This window comes from Schistocerca serialis, chromosome 6, assembly GCF_023864345.2.
Source record: "Schistocerca serialis cubense isolate TAMUIC-IGC-003099 chromosome 6, iqSchSeri2.2, whole genome shotgun sequence".
Lineage (NCBI taxonomy): Eukaryota > Metazoa > Arthropoda > Insecta > Orthoptera > Acrididae > Schistocerca > Schistocerca serialis.
This window is the reverse complement of record NC_064643.1, coordinates 265,822,769-265,847,824: the sequence shown is the minus strand read 5'-3', so window position 1 is coordinate 265,847,824 and position 25,056 is coordinate 265,822,769. Positions and strand designations below refer to the sequence as shown.

At 45.1% G+C, this 25,056-nt stretch overlaps 1 protein-coding gene and 1 pseudogene across 6 annotated transcripts in view; both read left to right on the top strand.

The window, feature by feature from the left end:
• Nucleotides 1–25,056, top strand: part of LOC126483602 (homeotic protein spalt-major-like) — a 566,362-nt gene that overhangs the window by 504,356 nt on the left and 36,950 nt on the right. For all 6 annotated transcript variants that reach the window (XM_050106635.1, XM_050106637.1, XM_050106634.1 and 3 more), the window contains 2 exons: nucleotides 19,598–19,866; nucleotides 23,580–23,798. In XM_050106635.1, the coding sequence (XP_049962592.1) occupies nucleotides 19,598–19,866; nucleotides 23,580–23,798 (488 nt within the window). The remainder of the gene's footprint in view (nucleotides 1–19,597; nucleotides 19,867–23,579; nucleotides 23,799–25,056) is intronic.
• LOC126485270 (5S ribosomal RNA) lies at nucleotides 24,018–24,135 on the top strand (annotated as a pseudogene).

Here is a 25,056-nt window from a genome sequence, read left to right as displayed (position 1 = left end):
AGTCTCCCGTCAAGTGTGTGGAATTGGTAAGAGACTTCGCCTGATGTCATGCAGCCCACATAAGATAACTGTCACGCGTTTCCTTCTTCCTGACAATATTCTCGGCCGCACTCTGCAGGGCCAATAAAGATGCTCCTGCAGCGTTTTCTATGGGAAGTGTTTGATCACCCACAATACAGCCCGCAATTGACTGCCCCTGGGTTTCATAACTGCTCACATGAACCATTTGCTGTGAAGACAACACTTTAGCACAGATAGCGAGCTGTAGACCAGCGTAGAGAATTGGCGGAAAGCACAGGCAGCTACCTTCTATGACAAGGAAATTAGATAGTTGGTATAACGCTACGACAAATGTGTAAGTCGGAGCGGCGCCTATGTATGTAATTAGCTGGAAGGTGTAACTAACTGTTGCAAATGAAACATTCTTGATTTTCACAAAGGTTTCCATTTCGCGACCAATCTGACAGCAGTTTCCAAGTCGCCCTCGTACTTTTTCTTATCTTCCCTCCCAGGGGAATCTCATCCGTAAAGGTTTCATCCATAACGTGTGCGATTTTTCTTCTTTCTTTTTCTGATAGTCACCTATCAGATACTCGGAGACTTTCCTCATCTAGCCGGCCGGTGTGGCTGTGCGGTTCTAGGCGTTTTAGTCTCGAACCGCGTGGCCGCTACGGTCGCAGGTTCGAATCCTGCCTCGGGCATGGATGTGTGTGATGTCCTTAGGTTAGTTAGGTTTAATTAGTTCTAAGTTCTAGGCGACTGATGACCTCAGAAGTTATGTCGCATAGTGCTCAGAGCCATTTGAACCATTTTTTTCCTCATCTGATTATTTTTGTCCTGTATATCGTGCATCCACTGTTTACTATAACCTTCTGTACACTTTTGGATTGATTTCTTTTCTTTAGTATAGATGCACTTACGTTTTAGGTTTTAAGCAAACGCATTCTGTGAAAGACACCAGAGAAGCTATCTTTAATAAAGACCTTGCAGAGTGAACTTTATGTGAAATTTGCTGCCGTCTGCTGTACACTTCTGGCCCGGGCACAGTTTAGATTTCAACAAAACACAGTCATGAGACAAATTATCCGTAGTAAGGACCTACTGAATGAACAGTATATCAAATGCAGTAACGAAACATCCTCTTTTTCTTTTTTACAGCTGTTCAACAGGACTCAAATTGCCAAATACACACAATACATTAACTTAACAAAACTGATATTCTAATGTACAGGGTTACTCACGCAAGGGTTTCAGACGACGACTGCAGGGAATCTACAAGACGACATATATCAGTGGATAGAGCTCCTCTCAAAGTTCTCAACACACATTACAGGTGCTCAGTATGGTCACCCTTTATTATGTGGGAATGTCAGCCCCCTTCTTCTTTTGCTACTGCCTTGGTCCCACATAGAGTGCAGGGTCAAGTATGGATTTGGCACGGTTAAGTTTTAAGGGGTGGCCGGTTGCCCTTCCTGCCGCCACACCATACCCCCCTGGGACGGAATGAGTGTACCCCAGCTGTCTTTGTCTAGTGTAAATCATGAAAGAGTGCGAATGTGTTTCAAATGTCTGCAAGCCGTGTAACTGGGGCAGAACGTGTGGACCAGCCCGGTATTCCCCTGGCAGCATGTGGAAAACCGCCTAAAAACCACATCCAGGCTGGCCGATATACCGGCCCTCGTCGTTAATCCGCCAGGCGGATTCGATCTGGGGCCGGCGCGCCTAACCGCGTCCAGGAAGCAGCTCGTTAGCGCTCTTTTTTTAATTTTTTTAATTTAATTTATTTTTTATTTATATAGATATCAATATGCGAACAGTCACAGTTAATCAAGCCTGGAAAACTAAGACAGAATGAGGACACAACGCTCTCGGCTAACCCGGCGGGGCCATGTGGGAACGTCAATACGTGTGTGCAACTGACTGAAACCACCCACACAAATTGCTCTGCGCTTTGGAGATCTGTTCACTAAGTTGCCTGTCTGAAGGCGCGAACTAATTCGATGCGACAGTACGGACCGAATGATTTGGATACATGTTCTGAAACTCCTGGATGCTAGTGGAACTACTCCACGGCGCGTATTACTAATGGAAACGCTCTATCCCCTGATACTTGTCATTTTTCGATATATCTCGTAGTTTTTTCGATGTTGCCTTCTGAAAGCCGTGACGTACTTATTAATAACACCGGATATACAGGATTCCAGCAACATTCATTCCGTAGACTCATGCTGAGCAGATGCTGTAAGAGGTGGAATAAGGCACATTTAAAATCCACACTCATGAGCACAGCAAGAGTCGATGCTACGTTCTTCAGTTTAAGGAGCTGTGACGCAAATTGGAAATTGCATAGTCCGACACCGAAAAGTTACGAGCATTACTTCTACAGCAAAATACATCATTCTAAGCGAACTGCCACTGGCAGAAGATCTCGATTCTATATCTTCAACGGTACAGGAAATATTGTAGCTGACTCAGTCTGTGTGCACTGAGAGGAGAGTGGTGGGGTCATGACTCAACACGCATAGAGGAGGTAGATGCTCTGGTTAGCAGAAGCATCAAGTTCCCAGCCGTTGCAGCCTCCTGGCGCTGACAGTCTTTCTGTCGGCAGATTGAGCTTTCAGATATTTCAACGCTTCACCTAACAACCATAATTGGGAGCGAAAATGGGAGCTGCAAGGAAGATAAGATGGTGCGCTGTGTTTGGAAACAGTTACTCAGCCGTGAGGTGTTTACGAACGACAGCGCACCTCCGCCGGCCGTTACCCATTCACATGCGGAGACAGCCAGCGGGGCGGGAGAAGGGGGGGGGGGGAATTTATGTCGCGGCGCGCGCAGCCTCCACTATGGAATGATATTTTCCTTTCGGGAGGTTGCAGGGGTTAGAGGCCGGAGCGACGACTCGCTGATGGCAAAGTTATCGTCGACGGCGGCGGTTACATTCGGCAGGCAGTACATTAGCATAAATCAGAGCAGCCGCCGCGAGGCGGGAGACGCCTGCAGGATATTACTGGCGCCGTAATATGGCGGTATGGTGGGATCCCGGGATCAGGCCGGGATAAGCTATGCGGGCGCGCCGCACCGCCGCTCCCGCGGGGAATACGCGACGCTCTGAGTATACGGTATACGACCCGCGGGGGCGAGTTATGCGACGCGTCTCTGGGCCCACTAAATCCTGTCGGCGTTCCGCGGCCGCCAACGATGACCTGCTGCAGTCGCTGGCGGCGGCGTCGTCGAAGTCTCTTCTGATGGCGCGACTTTGAAAGATACGTCAGAAGCAAATGCACGGCTCGGTTAGTCACAGTTCATTATATATCTCTCTTACCCCCTCCCCAGCCCCACTTCCAACATAGCACAGATGTCTACGTTTATAATAGAAAAAAAAACACACACACACACACACACACAGGGTGATTCATCTGCCCTAACGTTGTTGTTTCAGGCAGCTTGCTATGTTATTTCTGGCCTACATAAGCCCTGTGTGAGATTTTCATATTCTCTCGTCCGCTACGCGCGAACTGTTAGTCCTACAGAACAAAATGAACAGCACTTTTTTGTGGGAAATTTAATTTAGTTGAATTTTGTATTGGGACTCGTTTTCGCTAGAGGCCGTAGTTTTCGAGTTATTCAAGAAAAACGTACAAAGGTGACCTTCAAAATCACTCACACTCCCACACTCAGCTCACACAGTATGTCGTTCATGGGACTCCTTCCTACCACGGTACAAATACCTACGTCTGCACGAATTATTTCCCACATTCGACCCTTTTTGGTCATGACTGACTGGACTTATTATGCCACCGGCTTAATCGAGCTCTTGCAGCCGCGCGGGATTAGCCGAGCGGTTTGGGGCGCTACAGTCGTGGACTGTGCGGCTGGTCCCGGCGGAGGTTCGAGTCCTCCTTCGGGCATGGGTGTGTGTGTTCGTCCTTAGGATAATTTAGGTTAAAGTAGTGTGTAAGCTTAGGGACTGATGATCTTAGTAGTTAAGTCTCATAAGATTTCACACACATTTGCAAATTGTAAAATTGACGCTCGTGTAAATTTTACCGAACAGTTTTGCAAAGTTAAACAGTATAAAATGAACAGTTACATAGTTGTATTCATCAGCCCTTCTGACTACGAAACTACCGTGCTGTTATAGTTAAATCTGCATCGAATTGTCAACGTAATTTGTTTTAGCGAAACATTTACAAAAGTTGTTTATCATTTATTTCCCTCACGGGCATGTTTAAAATAATAATGTTAACATAGTAGCCGACTATATGGTGGTGGTGTAATCAATGGAGACCAAAAAAGGTCGAATATGAGGAAAGTTCGCGTAGTTGTACATTTTTGTACAGTGGTAGGACGGAGTGCCGTGAACAACATACGGGAAATACTCACTGTTGAGGGATACATGTGAGAAAGGAGGTGCGTTTGAAGGTCAGTTTTGTACGTTTTTCTTGAATAATTCGAAAATCGTGGTCTCCAGCGAAAATGTCTCCCAGTACAAAATTTAACTACATTAAATTTCCTACGAAAAGTTTCGCTCATGTGTTCTGTAAGACTAATAGCTTACGCGTAGCGACCGTGCGAATATCGGATCTCGCGCATGGTTTACGAAGGCCTGGTATAACATGGCGGGTTGCATAAAGCGACAGCGGTAGGGGCAGCTGAATCACCCTCTATTAAATATTTTAATATTGTAACAATCAGGGATATATTTCGGAGCTGTTTGAAATTAGAGAGTGTGTGACAAGAAGACAGACTCTCGCCACTAACTTACAATTGTGTATAAGAATAAATACAGTCAAAAACTGAAAATAGACATGGACTTATGCGAGAAAGAAGATAAATAATTACAATGTAACACATGTAATGGCAGTTATTTGGGGCAAAAAGGTAGAACGTTCGATGCTAGATACAAGGAATACATGAGAGCCTGGAAGTATGAGACAAATCCCTCCACATTTGCAGAGTCTCTCAGAGAACATCATCACCACAAGCCAACCTCTAGAGATGACATGAAAATAATCAGATAGACAATAGAAGGCACTTTCTAATCTAGCAAAAAAAATCATCGTGTGCAAAAAAACAAAACTCTTTTGAATGACCAAGTTTACACGACAAACAAGTCACGTTAATAGATAAAATAGTGCAGTAACGCCTCAAAAGATGGTCATCAGAATAATGCCTCAAAACCCCTTTCCCCTTCACTCTTCCGTAGTACCCTCGAAATAATCTCTAAACCATAAATGCAAGCATCCAGACACCTAGAACTCTCTATCTACTCCCTGGCGCCAGCTATTAGATCCACATTCAAATTCCTGCAACTCCCTCCAGTGTCTAGTCACAATTACACCCCCTCTCTCCCCAAAATTTGTTAACATAACGATAACATATCTGAACCAAATAAAATGTAAGCACACACACATACACGCATGCAAGCGCGTACACACACACACACACACACACACACACAAAAGCACAGACAGTTACATGCAGATAATACAAATGAATAGTCGTTAGGTTTTCACAATTTGCTTCGTTAGATTGGCAACGCTTACGCAAAGAAATAAAAGAAGACACACCAAGCGAACACACAGTTAAACAGAAATCATTCATAATTCTCGTATGAAAAATCTGCAGTTAGTGACAGATGAGTAATATTGTTCCACAGCAGTTAGCTTACAAAGTATGAAAGCCGGCCGCGGTGGTCTAGCGGTTCTAGACGCGCAGTCCGGAACCGCGCGACTGCTACGTCACAGGTTCGAATCCTGCCTCGGGCATGGATGTGTGTGATGTCCTTAGGTTAGTTAGGTTTAAGTAGTTCTAAGTTCTAGGGGACTGATGACCACAGATGTTAAGTCCCATAGTGCTCAGAGCCAACCAAATATGAAAACTACAAAACAAAAAGATCGTGATGTGAGACTATGTCAATGTTTTGTACGTGAAGTGACAGTGTGATGTCTAATCCATGACCATATGAGAGGAAACACAGATTTAGGCCAGAAAAACCAATAAAAAGTTTGACATGAACTGTTTTCCAATGAGTAAATATCGCCTATAAACACAAAACTGTTTTATTCCAGATAAATCTAGCTTGCAGCAAGAAAAAGGCGTTTCAATTTATAAACTGAAAAATTATTCTCATAGTAGTGCAAACTGTAATTGGAGCTTAAAATTGACAATCCAATCAAACCAGGAAGAAGCAACATTAGGACAGACGCTTAGCCTTTGCAGAAGAATCGGCGATTCCATATCAACCCAAAGACAAATAAAAATTCTTAAATACACAACAGAAAGAGTAGATCCCCAAACATCAATTGAGAAACAAACTTGGAGCAAAAATTTGGCACCCATGGTTCTAAAAACTAAGTAGGGGTAACCGTGAGAAATTCAATATTTAGGCTTCGGATTTCTTGAGTACCTCTATTGTGTTTAAAATGAGCATTTCAGCTCCATTATACTGGTGAAAAAACATACATACAAATAACGGATAAAGAAATTTCGAAGTGTATCAAAATTTATCCCCATTCGAATAAGCCGGCTACAGTTCTATGATCATTTTAAAAGAATGGAACCAATCACATTAAAAAAAATAAAAAACAGGTTGAGGATTTCTAAAAGCCAGAACTGAAACAGTATATTGGGGTGACTTATGTTAGCATGAGAAAGTAACTCCCAAAGTTTGTCCAAGTAATTCTGATACACATTTCTGTCATCATGAACCAAGGTGAAAAAATAGAAACCGAGTTCCGAATCTGAGGGAACCGTTCCTAAGCAGCAGATTGTAAACAAAATATTGTGTAATGTGTATCTGTGACTAGTACTGTCTTGTCAAAGTCAAGTCAAATCCCACTTTGTGCTTCTCCATGGTGAAAGAAAAGAAAACAAGTTACAAGATGTTACGAATCAGTTAAGTCTGTGTAGGAATATACTGAATTGTTATGTTGTGTATTATCTAAATAGCTTTTTATAAAACATGAGAAGAAGGAAGTGCCCCAGATGGTGCGAAATATTTTCAAATCTTTCTTATTGTCTTTCACTATTGTAAGCCACAAAAGACACAGTGATCATGCAGGTTTTGTTATAGCTCTAAATAGCAATTTTATGATAACTGAATTGATGACAACCAATAATAAAGGATTATAGAAAAAAACATAAATCACATTCTCCTCTGGGAACTCAAATTGGAATCCCTGGAGGGAAGGAGAGGTTATTTTCGGGGAACACAATTAAGAAAATTTAGAGAACAGGCGTTTGTAGCTGACTGTAGAACGATTCTACTGCCGCCAATATACATTTCGCATAAGGACCACGAAGATAAGATACGAGAAATTAGAGCTCTTACGGAGGCCGAGGGCACAGAAAATTCTACAAAGTATTTGTATGCGTAGTATACAAAAAAAAAATTGAAATTCCATTTTGCTATCTCACGAGAATTCTGAAATCTTACGAACTTTGACTTCAGTTTCCTCAAAACTTCTAGAATGGTACTTATACCTCTTTGCTTGTGACCCACTCAATCATAATATAACATTTAATAATAATAATAATAATAATAATAATTGTTGTATTAGTATAACCAGAAAATAGTAAAAATTATGTACCTATAACAGAAAGTATAAAATATGTAACATTTTAGATATCGCCTGCTACGGGCAGTGACACAAGTCAGCGGCTTTACTTTGTAAAACATCTGTACTCCCATATACACTAGGCTCTCATTTTTTTCTCTGGACATATTGTCCTAGAATTTGATTAAAGATATTTCCAATTCCTCGACTCTAAGCAAAGCTTCCGAACGTTTCACAGGGTCGTAAGGCAAATGCTGGCACTGGAAATCCTGTCCCAAATATACTCAAGTGGGGGACTACTTTTGCCGCATTATGCTCGACAGGTATTTAGCTAGTAAGTCGCTCAATACACAATGGACTTATACTCGAACGACCCGCTCTAGAAAAAGAATGAAAAGTACAGAAAAAAGAACAGTTAGCGGTGTAGCCGATCAGTAACGAAGGGGAACGTGGAAAATAACAGAATGGAACCAGATAAGACTTTGTTTTCGATGTATGTAGAGGCAGCTGCTACAAATTAAATAATTAGCCATTATCTTCCGGTTACACTTGTTGTCTTTAAGCATAGAGTAGTACCGTAAAATGCAAGACGTAACTTTCATCGCGAAATCGTGGCAGCGTAGCAGCAGCAAATGTAAAATGCATAAGCGCTGGAAACTGTGCGAGCTTCCGCAAGGCCGTGAGAGATGCGATAGGTCGGCCGTGAGCGCAACTCGCCTAGGGTTCGCGCCCGATGGTATCGCCTCGCAGCGGTGCGGTCGCTCGGGGCGAGAAACTCGGCCAGCGGCTTTTGTTTGACACTTTGACCGCGCGATGCAATCTGCACAGCACCTTACGCCCGCTCGTGCTTGTCCTTTTCTACTCCACAGCGACCGTGTCGTCTCCCCCCCCCCCCCCCCCTCTCTCTCTCCTGTTCACACCCCTCTTTTTTTCTCGCCACTTTCCATACCATCCACACTGCCTTGCAGAGCTAAGAGCTAAGTGTCGCAACAGTCAAGTCACTGTAGTACGATGAAGTGCTTAATTATGAAAGGTACGTATCGTGTGGATGTAATTAAAGTGCAGTTACTCAATGTGGGCTGTAATTATCGTATGGCAGTGAAACTTGGTAGATATGCTAACGCATTAATGCAGAACCAACTTACGCTGAAAAACAATAGTTCCAATTTTGGCCACCAGGCCCAAATCTGTCACTGTACAGCATTCGTCGGCGTGTCCAGAGCTCATATCGAACAAATAGTATAAGCGGCGGCTACTAATAAAATCAACATTATGCCTTTCTCACATGTTTTAACTTTTCTGTGAATGTCCTGTTTCCAACCCATTATGTGTGGAAACATTTCTATACGTCTTCCTTATATTCACAGTGTCAGATCTGCATCTTGTGGCCAGAACAGGAACTAAATTTTTTCCAGTTTAAATCGATTCTGCATTAATGTATTAGAATATCTACCAAGTATCGCTGACATACGATAATTACAGCCCACATTGGACCTCTGTGAGTTGCTGCACTTCTTTCTGTGCTTCATATTTATTAAATTAATCTTAGTCCTCAATACGAGTCCACAACCATTATGATGTATTCTCTTTCGCATAATATAAGGCGCGATCAAAAGGTTCCGTTTGAGGGCGTCATTTCAGCATATAGGGAACCTAGCGTGAGTCCGATGCGGGTATATAAGCACCAACGTGTAGCATAGGGTAGGTGTGGCTTTCAACGGAAACGTTTGGATTGCCCTTTGTATGTTAACATAAATTCAGTTACAAAAAAATTCCCAAATGTCGAAAATTCGGTACTGTCAACAAAAAAGTCCTTATTCGAACTTCAATGGCTCTGAGCACTATGGGACTCAACTGCTGAGGTCATTAGTCCCCTAGAACTTAGAACTAGTTAAACCTAACTAACCTAAGGACATCACAAACATCCATGCCCGAGGCAGGATTCGAACCTGCGACCGTAGCGGTCGCGCAGCTTCAGACTGTAGCGCCTAGAACCGCTCGACCACACCGGCCGGCAACGAAGTTAATGTTTTCTTATGTATTCACGGGAATTCATGTCTGCCTTTCGTTTGAAACGTATAACAAAAAAATAAAAAAATAAAATTTATTTTGGGCTCTAGTTGGTTACTTTGTGCTTTCCTTTGTAAAGAAATAGTATATTTTTGAAAATGTAGCACCACTTTTCACATGTAATTAATATTCCGAGTTTCTCCTTATTCTACCTTGATCAGTCAAAGCCGGCCGGTGTGGCCGAGCGGTTCTAGGCGCTTCAGCCTGGAACCGCGCGACTGCTCCGGTCGCAGGTTAGAATCCTCCCTCGGGCATGGATGTGTGTGATGTCCTTAGTTAAGTAGTTCTACGTTCTAGGGGACTGATGACCTCTGCTTTTAAGTCCCATAGTGCTCAGAGCCATTTGAACCATTTGATCAGTCAAACTTGCGTTGAATCGAAAATTTTTTTACGTTCCTTGAACTTCGAGCTATCGGGAGTCGACTGTATCGTCTTAAAAATTGCTGTCCTAAACAAAAGTAGAATGGAAACATAGTACAACTCTTCAATTACATGTCGATACCATCTTTGTACACTGAATAATTTGTGAGCTGTTCGATGCGGGACGTGTCAGCTTTGCTCGGCGCCTCCTGCTGAAATGTCAACCCTACAGCAATTCTGAACAGAGTATAGATGTAACACGTCTCAGCTGCTGCTGCTGCTAACGCACATGATGGGGATAACTGAATCCCCGTTTAGCGGTGGAGTCCAAACGTGACAGTTACGCCTGCAGGCTGAAGTCTGTGGCGGTTGTCCTTGCGTGTAAGACTTGTTTGACGATGTTGTTGTGTTCAGCCGCTGCACCCGTCGTTCTAGGGCTCGAATGTTTCTCTGTTTGGGGCCGCGCAGTCCGTGCATAAAACAGCTGTGCAGCCCAGTGGAACCTTTCTAAAAGCGGAGGTAGCTCTGAGGCTCTAGGGAGGTCTACAAAAGGCTCGCGGGCGATGCAAAGCGAGACGAAGAGTTCTGTTCTGGAGTTACTGCAGACGGCGACAGTTTCGGGGGCGCGGCTGTATAGTTTAATAGGCGCAGCAGAGGGAGGTGTGGGCAGGCGACAGCGTGCTGCGTGGCCGTGGGGGCGTGGCCAGCGCCGCGCCGCCCACCTGTCATAACTACGGCCGCGCACGCGCCACCGCCTTGACACGTGGCGCCCACGTGGACCCCGACTCGCAGCTGCCGCCACTTTTTTTGTGCGGGTTTTTCCCCCACACTGTTTAACTCGGCACTCCGCAGCTACAATCTACTTACTTACAGCTACATCTCGAACACCAGGCTTCAGTTCTACACACGTCTCTACTTATACCAACCCCGAGCACAGCTCGGACAGCTACTTTGCTTTAAAAAGACTGCGCCCGAATATAGATTGGGCCGCGACTTTCTCGACGCGCGAGCCACCTATCGCTAGAAAACTGGACTCATTTCGTATGAGAACAATGTACGGACGTCTCGCAGCGAGCACCTTGAATGGTGCTGCCTTCTATAGTCAATTTCTAGAATTATTTCGAAGGAAATATCAGCGAACATAACATCTGTTGTCATTAATAGCTTCTTATTAGGTCACCTTTTTTGAGTGAGCACGAAAAAGGAAGCTCATGGGAGAGAAACTGCTCGATAACTCACCTCACTTTTTTCTTGGGAGGATAATTACAGTTTCCATCGCCATTATTTTAAACTTTTTTGGGGAATCAAAGAACTGAAGTAAATATGAAAAATAAATCCTCAAGCTTGGCCCGCTTTTAATATGTACTACTCCTGAAGATACATAATTACATATGTGACAGTAACGCTTTAAATAATGGCATAAATGGCCGGCTTCCTAGGCCCAATATTCTTTCAAGTGGCCGGTTTCTGAAGTGTTAAACAGCGGTCACGTTATAAAGTGATACTAAGCGTCACGAACAGTAACATCAGATTCTTAAATGGTGGAATGAAGACGTCGAATTCTGGGAGTATTCTGACCACACCTACCAATTTTAAAAAATGGTTCAAATGGCTCTAAGCACTATGGGGCGTAACATCTAAGGTCATCAGTCTCCTAGACGTAGTACTTAAACCTAACTAACCCAAGGACATTACACACATCCATGCCCGAGACAGGATTCGAATTTGTGACCGCAGCAGCAGCGCCGTTCCGGACTGAATCGCCTAGAACCGCTCGGTCACAACGGCCGGCCCCTGTCAATTTCCTGATTTAATAGCTAACTTTGGGAGAATACTATACTCTGAAAGCTAATGGCAAAAAATTCAAGAATTTATGAGGTACGTTTTTTACACAGGATACTTTTCAGTTGCGCCTGTGAGGGCCTGCTCACGGGAATGGTCTTGAGACCTAATCGGTTGCATTCTAGCCAGGCAAGGTTGTATACGCACAGGCTGATCTACCCGCTGTTGACAACAAATCTGACACGTTTCGGACCAAGAACTGGCAAGGAACTGGAAGTTGAATAAGGGCAGACAGAAATGGAAAGGTGCCCACTAGTTTTCAGATCGGTGTTAACAATGGCAAAGCTTAACGAAATGCTGATAACTGTGAGTCGCACTTCGATGTTGTATTGTGTACATTATGGCGATATCAAAGTGGAGAGAGAGTCTTACTGTTGCTTTAGAAAAAGCAAAATGTTTCTCAATTGTATTCTAAACAACGTAATACTTACAAATATTAACAAATGATTACATAAAAATATTTTATCGTAATTAAATACTCTATTAGTAATGTATATTAAACAATTTATGTATTAATTTTTATTACAACGTATTGTAGACGTCTTCGACACTTTAAAGAAAACGGCTGACGGCAAGTTGTAACTGCCGTTGAGGAGGGAGAGAGGGGGGGGGGGGGAGGGGGGACATAGTAACAAACTTTCAACCCCAACTCTAGAAAGCGTACACTAGATCCACTACTGCCCTGAGAACCTATTCTACAGTATTGCTCGTGTGCTGGAGAACCTCATCAAATCGTTCTCGTGGAATCCGAAGTTGTGATGTAGGGATCGTGACCAAACGGTTTAGTAAACATGAAGGTGTCATGCAGATGCTCACGGCACTCACATGGGAATCATTGCAAGAAATGCGTGAGTGTTAAATTTCAGAATCAGTATTTCTGGAGTCCTGTGAAACCGTTGTACATCGCTCGCCGCATATTCTGTGTGCAAGACCACTACAGTAATCTTAAAAAGATTAGAGTACGTTTGGACACGTTCAGTTTCACATTTACTTGCTACATACGTCAATGGAAAGGTAAAGGGAGCGTAAATAACAAAACCGAATTTGAATTTTTTATTTACGACGCGTTTCGGAGACTTTGTTCCACATCGGTGGCAGGTCCGTTGCATAGCTTAGGCGCATCGCTCCTAAGAAACCAAAGCTGTAGCACCACTGATAAAGTTTGCAAACAATGAGTGTTCAAAGTTCAATTGCAGCGCACTCGAGGAATTCCTCAGTGATGATGCACAGGAATGCAGGTATTTAGACTTCATTGGATTACCGGGAACAGTGCAGCTGAGCTAAACACGGGAACTACCCCTTGATGTTGGATCAAAGACACCAAAAGAAAGCACCGCTGTGTCAGCCTCAGTCAATGGTGTCATCGAGATGCAAACATTCCGAAACGCTTCTCAAACAAAAAAATTAAAATTTATCGAGAGGTTCGTTGGGTCTTTTTTTATTTATATTTCAGACAGGCAGTCACGGAAACAGGGTATCAATGACTTTTATGTGAAAAGTAGGAAGCATCGTGACTGTCGAAAGTTATTCTAGTTTTTTTCCTTTTCTTCTTTTATTTGAACACCTCGATTATACTTAGTATTGACTGTCATCTACGTGTCACACTGTGCAAGCTACAAGCTACAATACTGTTCTCATTTAGATGTGGCTCATAGGATATCACATCACTTCCAGAGATTTATATTAATGACAAGCACGCCTACGTCAAATAAGTACACCAGGCGCTAGAGAGAAAATAGAACCAGACAAAGGTTTATTTTGAGCCCGAGAGTACATCCTTGTGACATATAAAAGAAAAAAGGACTGTCGCAGTGAATTTTAAATACAGGAACTCTATTTTAAAATGATCCCACCCGCCGGCCCGTATGGCAGCGCTATTTAATTTGCTGCCACATGTTTCTTCTATGACAATCGTTTCTATTCTCATGCTCATTTGTCTGTTCGTTCATGCATGTCAACTCATTGTAGTCGTCTTGCTACCACCGTCTGGCAGCTTACTTATTCTCTTGTATTTCCTCAAAGAATACTTAAGTTTTCGTTGCGTTCGCCTTTTCTTTTTAGTCTCAAAAATAAATTCTGTGAACTCTTTTTGCTGTACTCGTTTTATTTTAGTGTGATGTGACTAAATAATTCATTCCGGAATATTACGCAAGTGGGAAATACTCCTGTTGGAACCGCTGACATGGTGTTAAATGGTTAAATAGCAGACGATCACGTGGACTCCGAAATTACATTTTGCTCGAATCGCTGTACTCAATTCGAAAGGAGTGGGATTCGAATCCCAATCCAACTATTCTGCGTCGGGTTTTCTATGGTTTCCTTAAATCGCTATAGCCAAGTAGCTGGATGGTTCCGACAAAACTACCTTGCCGTATTTTCTTCCTCATATGGTGCAACAGATCTCTCTCTTTAACGACCTCAATCAAAACTTTGAACTCTAACATTCCGTTTTCTTATTTGCGCACGAACCGCATGCTTAACAACTGAGAGTGAAGTATAAGTGATTATTTATATCTGTACAACCAATAAACTGTGACGATGGCGAAGAGAAATTTCTGGGAGAAGCTATCATAATTTGCGAACTCAATAAACTTTATTTGGCAAATATTCTCTTCTACCACAAAACCTCGTTAAGGATAAGCAATGACACGGTTGAGACAAGCGGGGAATTGTCGGATATTCAGTTCGTAGCCTTCTGGTGCTCAGCCAATGAACGATTGTAACGTATTTGAAACATGACATCTCGGCATGATCTGGATTAAAGTTAGTCGTCGGTTTATTGATACATTAACGCCCATTACCTAAACTCTAAGTTAGACTGTGCTATTACAGTTCAGGACAAGTTAAGCGTAGGTAATATAAATTAGCATAAATCTAATTTTAGTTGCACAATTTGCCCTACTTTTTCCTGCTCTAGCGATCAATTCTCTCCTAAGAAAATGACTACACATCCATGCTGCTGCTTTCTATTTCCGCCCATAATAACTCAGGAATCATGACAACGAACCTACCAAACTATCGTATTCGAACAATTAGTTCCGGATAAACACATGGGTTTTTTTCGTTCAGCGGAAGTAAATACTGTGTTTCAGATTTCTTTGTTATTTCAATTTAATAAAAGTACGTTTCGTCACATCATAGATTAGCTTGTTCGAATTTATAATAGTACCATTTACGTGTCGTATAAAGGCAGTATAGTGTTAGCTCTCCAACGGTTTCTAACACCGTTAAAGAACTAATGTTGTTCATTTCTGATATGTATGATAAAAATGATTTAACCATGATGCAAGTGCGATAGACCGCCTCTATAGCCGAATGGTTTTCGTCACTGCCTTTGGTGTGGAAGTTAGATTTCTGGCAACTCCCGACATTTTTTTCTGCGGTATGGACGTCTTGATCGGGGTCTACTCATCTTCCTAAGGCCAAACGGAGAACTTCTTGAGCAATGAAGCAACGGTATCATCTACGGCTGTGCTTGTGAGTCCAACTGAGAAGCTACTTGATTGAGAGCGACCGGAAGAGCGATGTGCTGACCACATGGAGACATTCCATATCCGCATCCAACGGCGCCTATCGGGTGAGGATGACACGGCTGTCGGTGGATACCATTGGGCCTTGGGAAGCCTTTTCGGACGGAAATTTTTAACTTAATGTTGGACATTTCTATTTTTAAAAGCCTCTTATCGTCATGAACATGTTACTGGGGCAGCTTCGCAAACTTACGGGTTAGTGTTCGACCTGAAAGAATCAGTCGCTTCAGACTAACGATTTTTACGTCGGACATTCGACCTACCCACACTGCTGCTAATAACTCACTATGACCACCAAGTGCGCACACGTGAGAGAGCGATAGGGTTAGGTGAGTCATCAACTGTCCTCAAGTAGTGTTTTCATAGCCAATGTTGTCTTCAATGCAGTTTTTAAGATATCAGTCTTTCGAATGGTTGGATAATGTTCCTCAGTCTCTTCCAATCTACTGTTAATATTTTCATCTCTACATAACTGTTACTCTCAACATCTTTTCTAATTTGTTTCGCATATTTTAGTAATGACCTGTCCCTACTATTTTACGTCTCCACTGCTCCTTACAGCGCCTGGGCAACCATTCCAGGATAGTGTTGCAGATGTCTCACTAACGTGCCCCTTCTTCCCGTATGGCCCTTCGATATATTTTTGTCCTCCCCTGCTCTTTTAGTACTTCTGTCCTCCCGAATTTCCATGGTCCATGTTTCACTTCAGTGCGTACACTTCCAGAATACATTCAGGAACTGCTTTATCACATCCGCATCAGTGTGTGATATCAGTAGAGCTGTACACAATGCATATACCTTACACTTCAGTAGCCATTAAGTATGAACGAAACAGCATTTTTTGGGAATTTCTCAACATCACAATTCACAGGAAAACTAACGGTTAAAGAATTTGGAATAGGATCAAAACAGTTTCAAACGAGAACGGAAACTAAACTTTTTAGATGAACTGTAGATGTCTGAGAAACAGAAAGGTGAAACAAAAAAATATGTTGCAAAAGACTACACAGTGAACGGACTGAAAAATGACTGATCGAATTTTGGCGAGAAACTGAGATTTTAGGACATTACTGAGATAATTTCACGAGAGCAATTGAAGTGGACGGGAGCACATTCTAGTGCGGTACTCATTTCCCAGGTCGGAGTTAACGCGCCGCGAGCCAGCTGCCGTATGTCAGCTTGGGACGCATCCAAATGCATCAACTTTGACACGGCGCGCGTATATCTGCCTCCGCTCTATTCCTGGCCAGTCGCGAGAATAGCGCCAGCCAGTGCTAAAATCCAGGAATCCGTATAGAAATAAAAGGAAAGGGGACTAGAATGCTATGCTCTCGCAGTTATGTCTCTCTCTATCTGTGTGTGTGTGTGTGTGTGTGTGTGTGTGTGTGTGTCAGAGAGGGGGGGGGGGAGGAAGGAAGGAGAGAGGGTGGAAGGGAGAGAGAGAGAGAGAGAGAGAGAGAGAGAGAGAGAGAGAGAGAGAGAGCTGCGTCTCTTCTGAATCGGCGATGCTTTCTTTTCCCTCTCCTGTTCCCTGCCTCTCTTTTCCTCCTGGAAAAATCTTTGTTTATGTTAACCGAGAGCTTCCTGCTGAGACGTGCCTTTCATCTCACATCCTTTCGCCACCCACCGCGGCGCAGTCGCCGCGCCCTTCTCATACTGTCAAAGACTCCAGCTGCTGAAAAATAAGACGGGAAGGTTTGGTGGGAATCGGGATGGCTCCACCGGACGAACAAAGAGAGGCGAGAGGAAGTGAAGAACTGGTAATGGCTTTAAACGGTGCTGGCAACTAAACCTCTTCTTTTATTTTTTTGGGGAAAGACAGAAAAAGGGAGTGGGACCAGTGGAGAGGGGTGTTGCATGTAAAGTGAATGAGGACATTTGGAGAAAAAAATATTGAGCTCAACACGCTGTGTCTAAGACCACACGAGGGGAGGAGTTGGGCCCCCTGAAGGTTTTCTCGATTTCTCCCTATCTGTCTGCGAGGTAATGGGCCCTTTATGTTAGCGGAACGCCTCTCAACAAGCAGCATCCATTATTTTTTCTGTGCTCTTAAAAATAGTTCCGAGTACTACTAAGGCGACGCTCATCTCAGCATTTCAGTCCTGTCTGCCCTGTCACGCCGTCCTCCTCCCTCCATCTCTGTAGCTACTACTTTTCCAGTATCGCCGCCATAAAGTTATGCGGAGATCCCACCGAAAGCTCAATTCCGGAGTGATACCTTGGGGCGGCCGGGGGAGGCCTCGACTATTTCCGTCTTCGCAGAAAGGGAAACAAAAGCGCAGCGACGAGGCGACACGCCTGGGGCCCCGAAGTCTTCCGTCGTCTCACGAACAGCGGCGGAGCAGGGCATCGACGGCTCCGTTTACGCACTGACTGCGAAAACCGCGACGATTGCGATTCGGAGAGCTCGAAACAAAAAAAGAGAGCGAAAAACCGCGGGAGGGAAAAAAAACAACAGCAACAGGGGCGACGAATCTAAATATCGCTACACAAAGAAAGCGGCGACCAGGTAGCGGCACGCGCCGCGGCAAATGAGACATTCCTGGGTGCAATATATTTTTAACGCTGGAATAAAAACAAGCGGGCCATCGGCGAAAACAAAAGCGCTGTCCTCTCAGTTCCGTCGTATATAGTGGCACAAATATAAAGTTGTTCTCTCTCCTGTCATCTGCCGGTACGGTCCCGGAGGCTGTTGACGCAAACGCCGCGAACACAGCGCTCGTCGTTCCTCTGTCTCTCTCTCTCTCTCTCTCTCTCTCTCTCTCACACACACACACACACACACACACACACACACACACACATTTTTTTTCAGCTTTGCAGTATGCTGTGCCGCAGCCCCATACCGTCATATCGGTAGAATGTTAGAGAAAGGGTTAGAGTTACGGGCGTACAACGTCGCGAGGGCTGATGCGCGTGGCCGCGGTGCTTTTATATGAAACACTGCACAAAGGAATTTAAAAAATTGCCACCGCGCTGTGTGTGAGTGTGTACACTTGGGTTCCGGAGCGAAACACCGGCGCCTGTGAGGTGATGAAAAAGCAAACACGCGCCCGCCTGTGTCTGTCTCTCTCGCCAGCTCCTGTCTGTCCCACCCCCGTCGCTGACAGCCCACTCCACCCTGTTCGCTGCGAGCCCGCGGCAATTCGTTTGCGCGTCTGCAGCGTGGAGGAATGCAAATATAATCACGAGGCGAGCCTTCATTAAGCACTCAGGGACGAGTGGCAGTCGGGGATCTTAAGCGGATCTGTGTGTGTGTGTGTGTGTGTGTGTGTGTGTGTGTGTGTGCGTGCGCGCGCCCCGTCTGTTTGTTTTTGGCCGCAAATTGCCTACGCGTTGCTGAGCGGACGCCTAAACACGCCGGGCATCTGCCCTACCTGAAGAGATGCATCGCTCGCGCGATCGTCATTGTCTGTTCGCTATAATAACAAGGAGGTAATTTCTGAGGGACGCAGACGCACAAATACTCGTACAGTGTGTAGTATCGAAAACATTGTAAATCGAGGAATGCAGGCGTGTTTTCTCCCGCATTCATCGCGTAACTACGAAAGAATACAACTAAACCAGCATTGCTGTTGTTTTGGTCTTCAGTCCGAAGACTGGTTTGATGCAGCTCTCCACACTGCTCTAGTCTTGTGTGTCATATCAGGCGAATGTGAGCTATCCCCGTGATTTCGTGCGTCTATAGCAATATTCTGTAGTAAGGTTTGCTTGGGTTATTTTATCTAGGCTTGTAATCATCTAATATGCGAAAAACGTGATACTTTTACATTGTGATTAATTTTTGAACTTACTACTTTGCTTATTGAACTTCAGTCCATTCTAGAGCCGATCAACCCGTCCGTGCATTTAACACAGGGGATCCAGAACTAGGTTCCACTTCACCGATACGTATCCCTCGATACGCTTTATACGCCATCCACTACTGGCCATCTGTGAGTGGTTATTGCACACTGACGTGGAACATTGTCGGTGGTTTGATTAACGTGACTGGGCCGTGTAGGTATTACTGCTATAAGACAGATAACGGGCAGTATACATTCAGGATCAGGATCAGCTTCAACTTATAATAACATAAACTAACACATTGAAAATTCACTAAAAAGTATGATTCTCCATAATGACAGGCTCTGTTAAACTGTAGATAGTGCATAGCAAACTCTCCAGCTACCTTATGTGAGGCAGGCGTGATCTTCAATGCTCTCGTAATAGACGTGCACGTACGGTGTGTTGCAGTGTCCGCGTGCGGCGACGAAGACGAGGGCAGTTCGTGCTCGGAGGCGGCCGTCTGCGATGAGCCTCCCGACGCCGATGCGGACGGAGACGTGGACGCCGACGGCGAGCCCGACGCCGACTGCGACATGATGCTGCTCGACGACCGTAACAACAACGACGACGACGTCGAGCCGGAGGACGCTGTCTGCGCCGACGTGGGCGACGGTGTCGTCGGCTCCGGGGACGGAGACGCCGACACCGACGAGCCTGAGCCGGACGCCGAGCCTGAGGTACGCACTAGCGCACCTGGCGGGGAACATAGCAACATGTGCCATCCTACAGTGTCAGTTGTAGGCCACGTTAAGTCACTCAAACGAATAAGTAGGTCGCAGCTCGGGTTAAGTTTGATCCTTTCTACTGTAATAATATGCGTGACTCTTTACCAGTCTGCAGCCAAGCATTCGAATACGATATGTGCCAGAGACGCCAAGTCACATTCGGGAAGAGTGGCTATTAAACAATGTGCGTCCACGCTCGTAGACTTTCTATGGCTCCCTTAAATCACTTCTCGAAAATTCTGGGACAGTTATAGTATTTGTAGTAATGTAAACACTTTTTTTGGAATCTCCAAGCTAGTTTCTGTGGTAATTTCGCCATCAGTAGTGAGTTTTTATTGTAAAAACACTTGTAATGTACAGGGTCTCCCAGAAATGTTGCGACAAACTTCGAGGGGTTGTAGAGGGTGTCTTGAAGAACAAACCGACGATAGGAACGGGTGTCCGGAAACTTCATCCGACGACACTACAGAAAGTCGAAGATAAGGCGCTAGCCCCTGCCACTAGGCCACCCTTTTGGCAGTAAACGAGACCGGACCGTAAACAGACCGCCTCACAATATTGTATGTTACACAGTGGTCGCGACTGGTTACTACTATCTCCAGTAGAGAAGATGAAGCAATCTGTTGCGTAGAAAGGCCTTGTCTCCTAGGTATGCGATGCGCTGTTGCCTCTGGGGATGGCGGTTTAGGACACAGGTTTCCACCCGCAATTCGTCATTTCTGCTGCGACTTTTAAAACCTCCGGTGTTTTTCGGAGTGCATGAGAAAGATGAACTGCAGATGGAAACCCGTTTCTGAAGCTGTCATTCACCAATGCAACAGAGCATTGTATTTATAGCAGACAAAGCCGTTCTACGGAGCTAGCTCCATCTTCTTCAATGACGATCGAGACAATCGGTCTCGATCACTGAATAACAAGGCAGGTGCCGACCCTACAACTTGGGCACACTGAAGTGTCGTTGGATGACGTTTCCAGACACAGATTCCTATCCACGATTGGTTCCTCAAGACACCCTCTACAACCCCTCGAAGCTTGTCACAACGTTTCTGGGACACTGTGTATCGTTATACATTGAAATTTAGTTCATTTAAATATATGATTTTTTACTTTTTGATGTGTGTCGACGCAAAATTTGATTTCTTTCTTCAAGATAGCATGTGCAGCATGTATAGATGTAGATTACGTTAGCCACATTAACAACAGTAGTATTAATTAGGCTTCTGCCCCTCAGCAATGAAGAAAGGAGAAATTTTGTTTCAGATAATGATACATGTTAAAATTTAAGAGAGAGGCACGATACGCAGACTTCTGCGTGCAGTGTCCACTTCATTGACACCCTCTTGCGTATACGGACGCTTCATCACAAAAAATACTGAAACTATTACAATAACAAATATAAACGACGTTTTCGTCCTGTTGCAGCGGCCTTCCTTGGAGTGTCTCGGGCTTGGTGGTCGAGTGGTAAAGCGAATGCCTGGGAACCGAGAGGTCGCGAGATTGAATCCCCGTCAGATACTCCATGAAACGATACATGGTTCGGATTCAACGTTAAACTGTAGGTCCCCTTTCCCTGGTTAGGGTTATTGGTTAGCTCAATGACACGCAAGTCATCGAAGTGGCCTCCACTAGGAAGACTTGTACCAGTCGACTGAACACCTCTCCTAACGGACTCCTAACCAATGATTCCGCACAAATATTTTATTCCCTTAGGGTGTAGACTATCTCCTACCTGATGACGCACCTAAGAGTCTTCAAACGCCATTTTTATATGTCGTTTCTAAAAATATTTAAATTTTGCTTTTGTGACACGTAGCTGGGAAAATGGCAACAGTGAGAGGTAGTAAATAGTCTAAAATGGAAAGTGAAGAAGAATAAGGTGGAGTTACTGAAAAAGTAAATACACTACTGGCCATTAAAATTGCTACACCAAGAAGAAATGCAGATGATAAACGCGTATTCATTGGACAAATATATTATACTAGAACTGGCATGTGATTACATTTTCACGCAATTTGGGTGCATAGATCCTGAGAAATCAATACCCAAACCAACCAACTCTGGCCGTAATAACGGCCTTGATACGCCTGGGCATTGGGTCAAACAGAGCTTGGATGGCGTGTACAGGTACAGCTGCCCATACAGCTTCAACACGATACCACAGTTCATCAAGAGTAGTGACTGGCGTATTGTGACGAGCCAGTTGCTCGGTCACCATTGACCAGACGTTTTCAATTGGTGAGAGATCTGGAGAATGTGCTGTCCAGGGTAGCAATCGAACATTTTCTGTATCCAGAAAGGCCCGTACAGGACCTGCAACATGCGGTCGTGCATTATCCTGCTGAAATGTACGGTTTCGCAGGGATCGAATGAAGGGTAGAGCCACGGGTCGTAACACATCTGAAATATAACGTCCACTGTTCAAAGTTCCGTCAATGCGAACAAGAGATGACCGAGACGAGTAACCAATGGCACCCCATACCATCACGCCGGTTGATACGCCAGTATGGCGATGATGAATGCACGCTTCCAATGCGCGTTCACCGCGATGTCGCCAAACACGGATGCGACCATCATGATGCTGTAAACAGATCCTGGATTCATCCGAAAAAAATGACGTTTTGCCATTCGTGCACCCAGGTTCGTCGTTGAGTACACCATCGCAGGCGCTCTTGTCTGTGATGCAGCATCAAGCGTAACCGCAGTTATGGTCTCCAAGCTGATAGTCCATGCTGCTGCAAACGTCGTCGAACTGTTCGTGCAGATTGTTGTTGTCTCGCAAACGTCCCCATCTGTTGACTCAGGGATCGAGACGTGGCTGCACGATCCGTTACAGCCATGCGGATATGATGCCGTTGGGATACAGCACGGCGATCCGTATTACCCTCCTGAACCCAGCGATTCCATATTCTGCTAAGTCATTGGATCTCGACCAACTCGAGCAGCAATGTCGCGATACGATAAACCGCAATCGCGATAGACTACAATACCACCTTTATCAAAGTCGGAAACGTTATGGTACGTATTTCTCCTCCTTACACGAGGCATCACAACGACGTATCACCAGGCAACGCCGGTCAACTGCTGTTTGTGTATGAGAAAACGGTTGGAAACTTTCCTCATGTCAGCACGGTGTAGGTGTCGCCACCGGAGCCAACCTTGTGTGAATGCTCTGAAAAGCTAATCATTTGCGTATCACAGCATCTTCTTCCTGTCGGTTAAATTTCGCGTCTGTAGCACGTCATCTTCGTGGTGTAACAATTTTAATGGCCAGTAGTGTAAATAAAAAACTGCTCGTAATGTAGTACGATGTCGAGCACAGAAGAAGGCCTCGTTTTGTCTCTCATTTTAAACAAAATTTGTCCAATTTGTAATTTTGTGTGTCCAGTCGATATATCAATTCAAAATTATGCTACGATAGCGTCTATTGCAGCTATGAGTCAAGTTACCCTGGTATAATATCGAGCTCAAGGATGTTTGCGGAGGTGACGGTAAAACGTGAATAGTAATGTTTCCAACAGCTACCGGATATGGCAACTGCGCCGTGCGGCACTCTCTACGCATTACCACCGCAGAATAGCTGGAGTATTCACGCGGGGACAGTTTTAGTCAGATTCGTGTGCGCAGGAAAATTTCTGTTGCTAACTGGTAGCACGATACGCCGACAGACCCTGGCGTCGCCGGCGGCTGGCGTGGTGTCGGCATTCGGGGCGGCCGTGGCGCCGTTCCCGCTGGCGGGCCACGTGACGCTGGAGGCGCTGCAGAACACCAAGGTGGCGGTCGCGCAGTTCGCCGCCACCGCGATGGCCGGCAACGCCGACAACGCGGCCGCGCTCCAGGAGCTGGCTGTGCTCCAGTCCACGCTCTTCACGTTGCAGCACCAGCAGGTGACGTATTCCTCGACCTCACTCACACTGTCAAAGCTTATCGCAGGTAACGTTCTACCAGCTAGGCCGTCTGAATTCGCCCCACAGCTAGATTCAAAGCTCCACTCCGTCGCTACCTTTCCCATAATTCTACATGCTTCTTGACTGCAGTGGATTTGTTAGCTCCAAGTTGCGCAGCTCTTTTATGTGATGAATTTTGTGCCGGTAACCAACTTGGCTGCCAACGGCCTTGCCGCAGTGGTAACTCCGGTTCCCGTTAGATCACCGAAGTTAAGCGCTGTCGGGCTGGGCTAGCACTTGGATGGGTGACCATCCGGTCGGCCGAGCGCTATTGGCAACCGGGATGCACTCAGCCCTTGCGAGGCAAACTGAAGAGCTACTTGATCGAGAAGTAGTGGCTCTTGTCTCCTAAACTGACATATGGCCGGGAGCGCGGTGTGCTGACCACGTGCCCCTCCATATCCACATCCAGTGACACGTGTGCGCTAAGGACATGGCGGCCTTCATATGGCCTGTTCGGACAGAGTTCATTACCCAACGTGGCTAGCTAATTTACTAATTACAAAAAAATTGTTCAAATGGCTCTGAGCACTATGGGACTCAACTTCTGAGATCATCAGTCCCCCTAGAACTTAGAACTACTTAAACCTAACTAACCTAAGGACATCACACACATCCATGCCCGAGGCAGGATTCGAACCTGCGACCGTAGCGGTCACGCAGTTCCAGACTGAAGCGCCTAGAACCGCACGGGCACACCGGCAGGTGGGGACCCTGCAGTCGAAGGAGGAGGTCAATCATGACCTTGCGTGGTGCCTTCATTTCGAGCTCGAAGGCAAACGGCAAAGCTTGCAATGGAAACATCCCACATCTTCCCCGACAAAGAAATGCAAAGCTGTTCACACAAGCTCCGACAACGCCCACCCCCACACTGACAATCGGAGTGAAAGCTACGCTGCAGCGATCTGGTTGGGGAACCGTACAACATCCTCCGTACAGCCAGGATCTTTCACCATGTGATTTTCACTTCTTTAACAACCTGAAGAAAGGTAGTGGATGACCAGTTTGTTAGTATTGGACGGTATGTGGTTTTCACGCAATGTGTAACATGGCAGCAAATATAGCAATGGGTGTGCTTTGGGTGTGGCTGTGGCAAGGTATGACTGCACCAGGTGTTACGCAGTAATGACTGATCGTCATCGCTCTGTCTCAGAAGCAAAGTCTTCAGCTACCTACCACCAGAACTTGAGTTATCTCG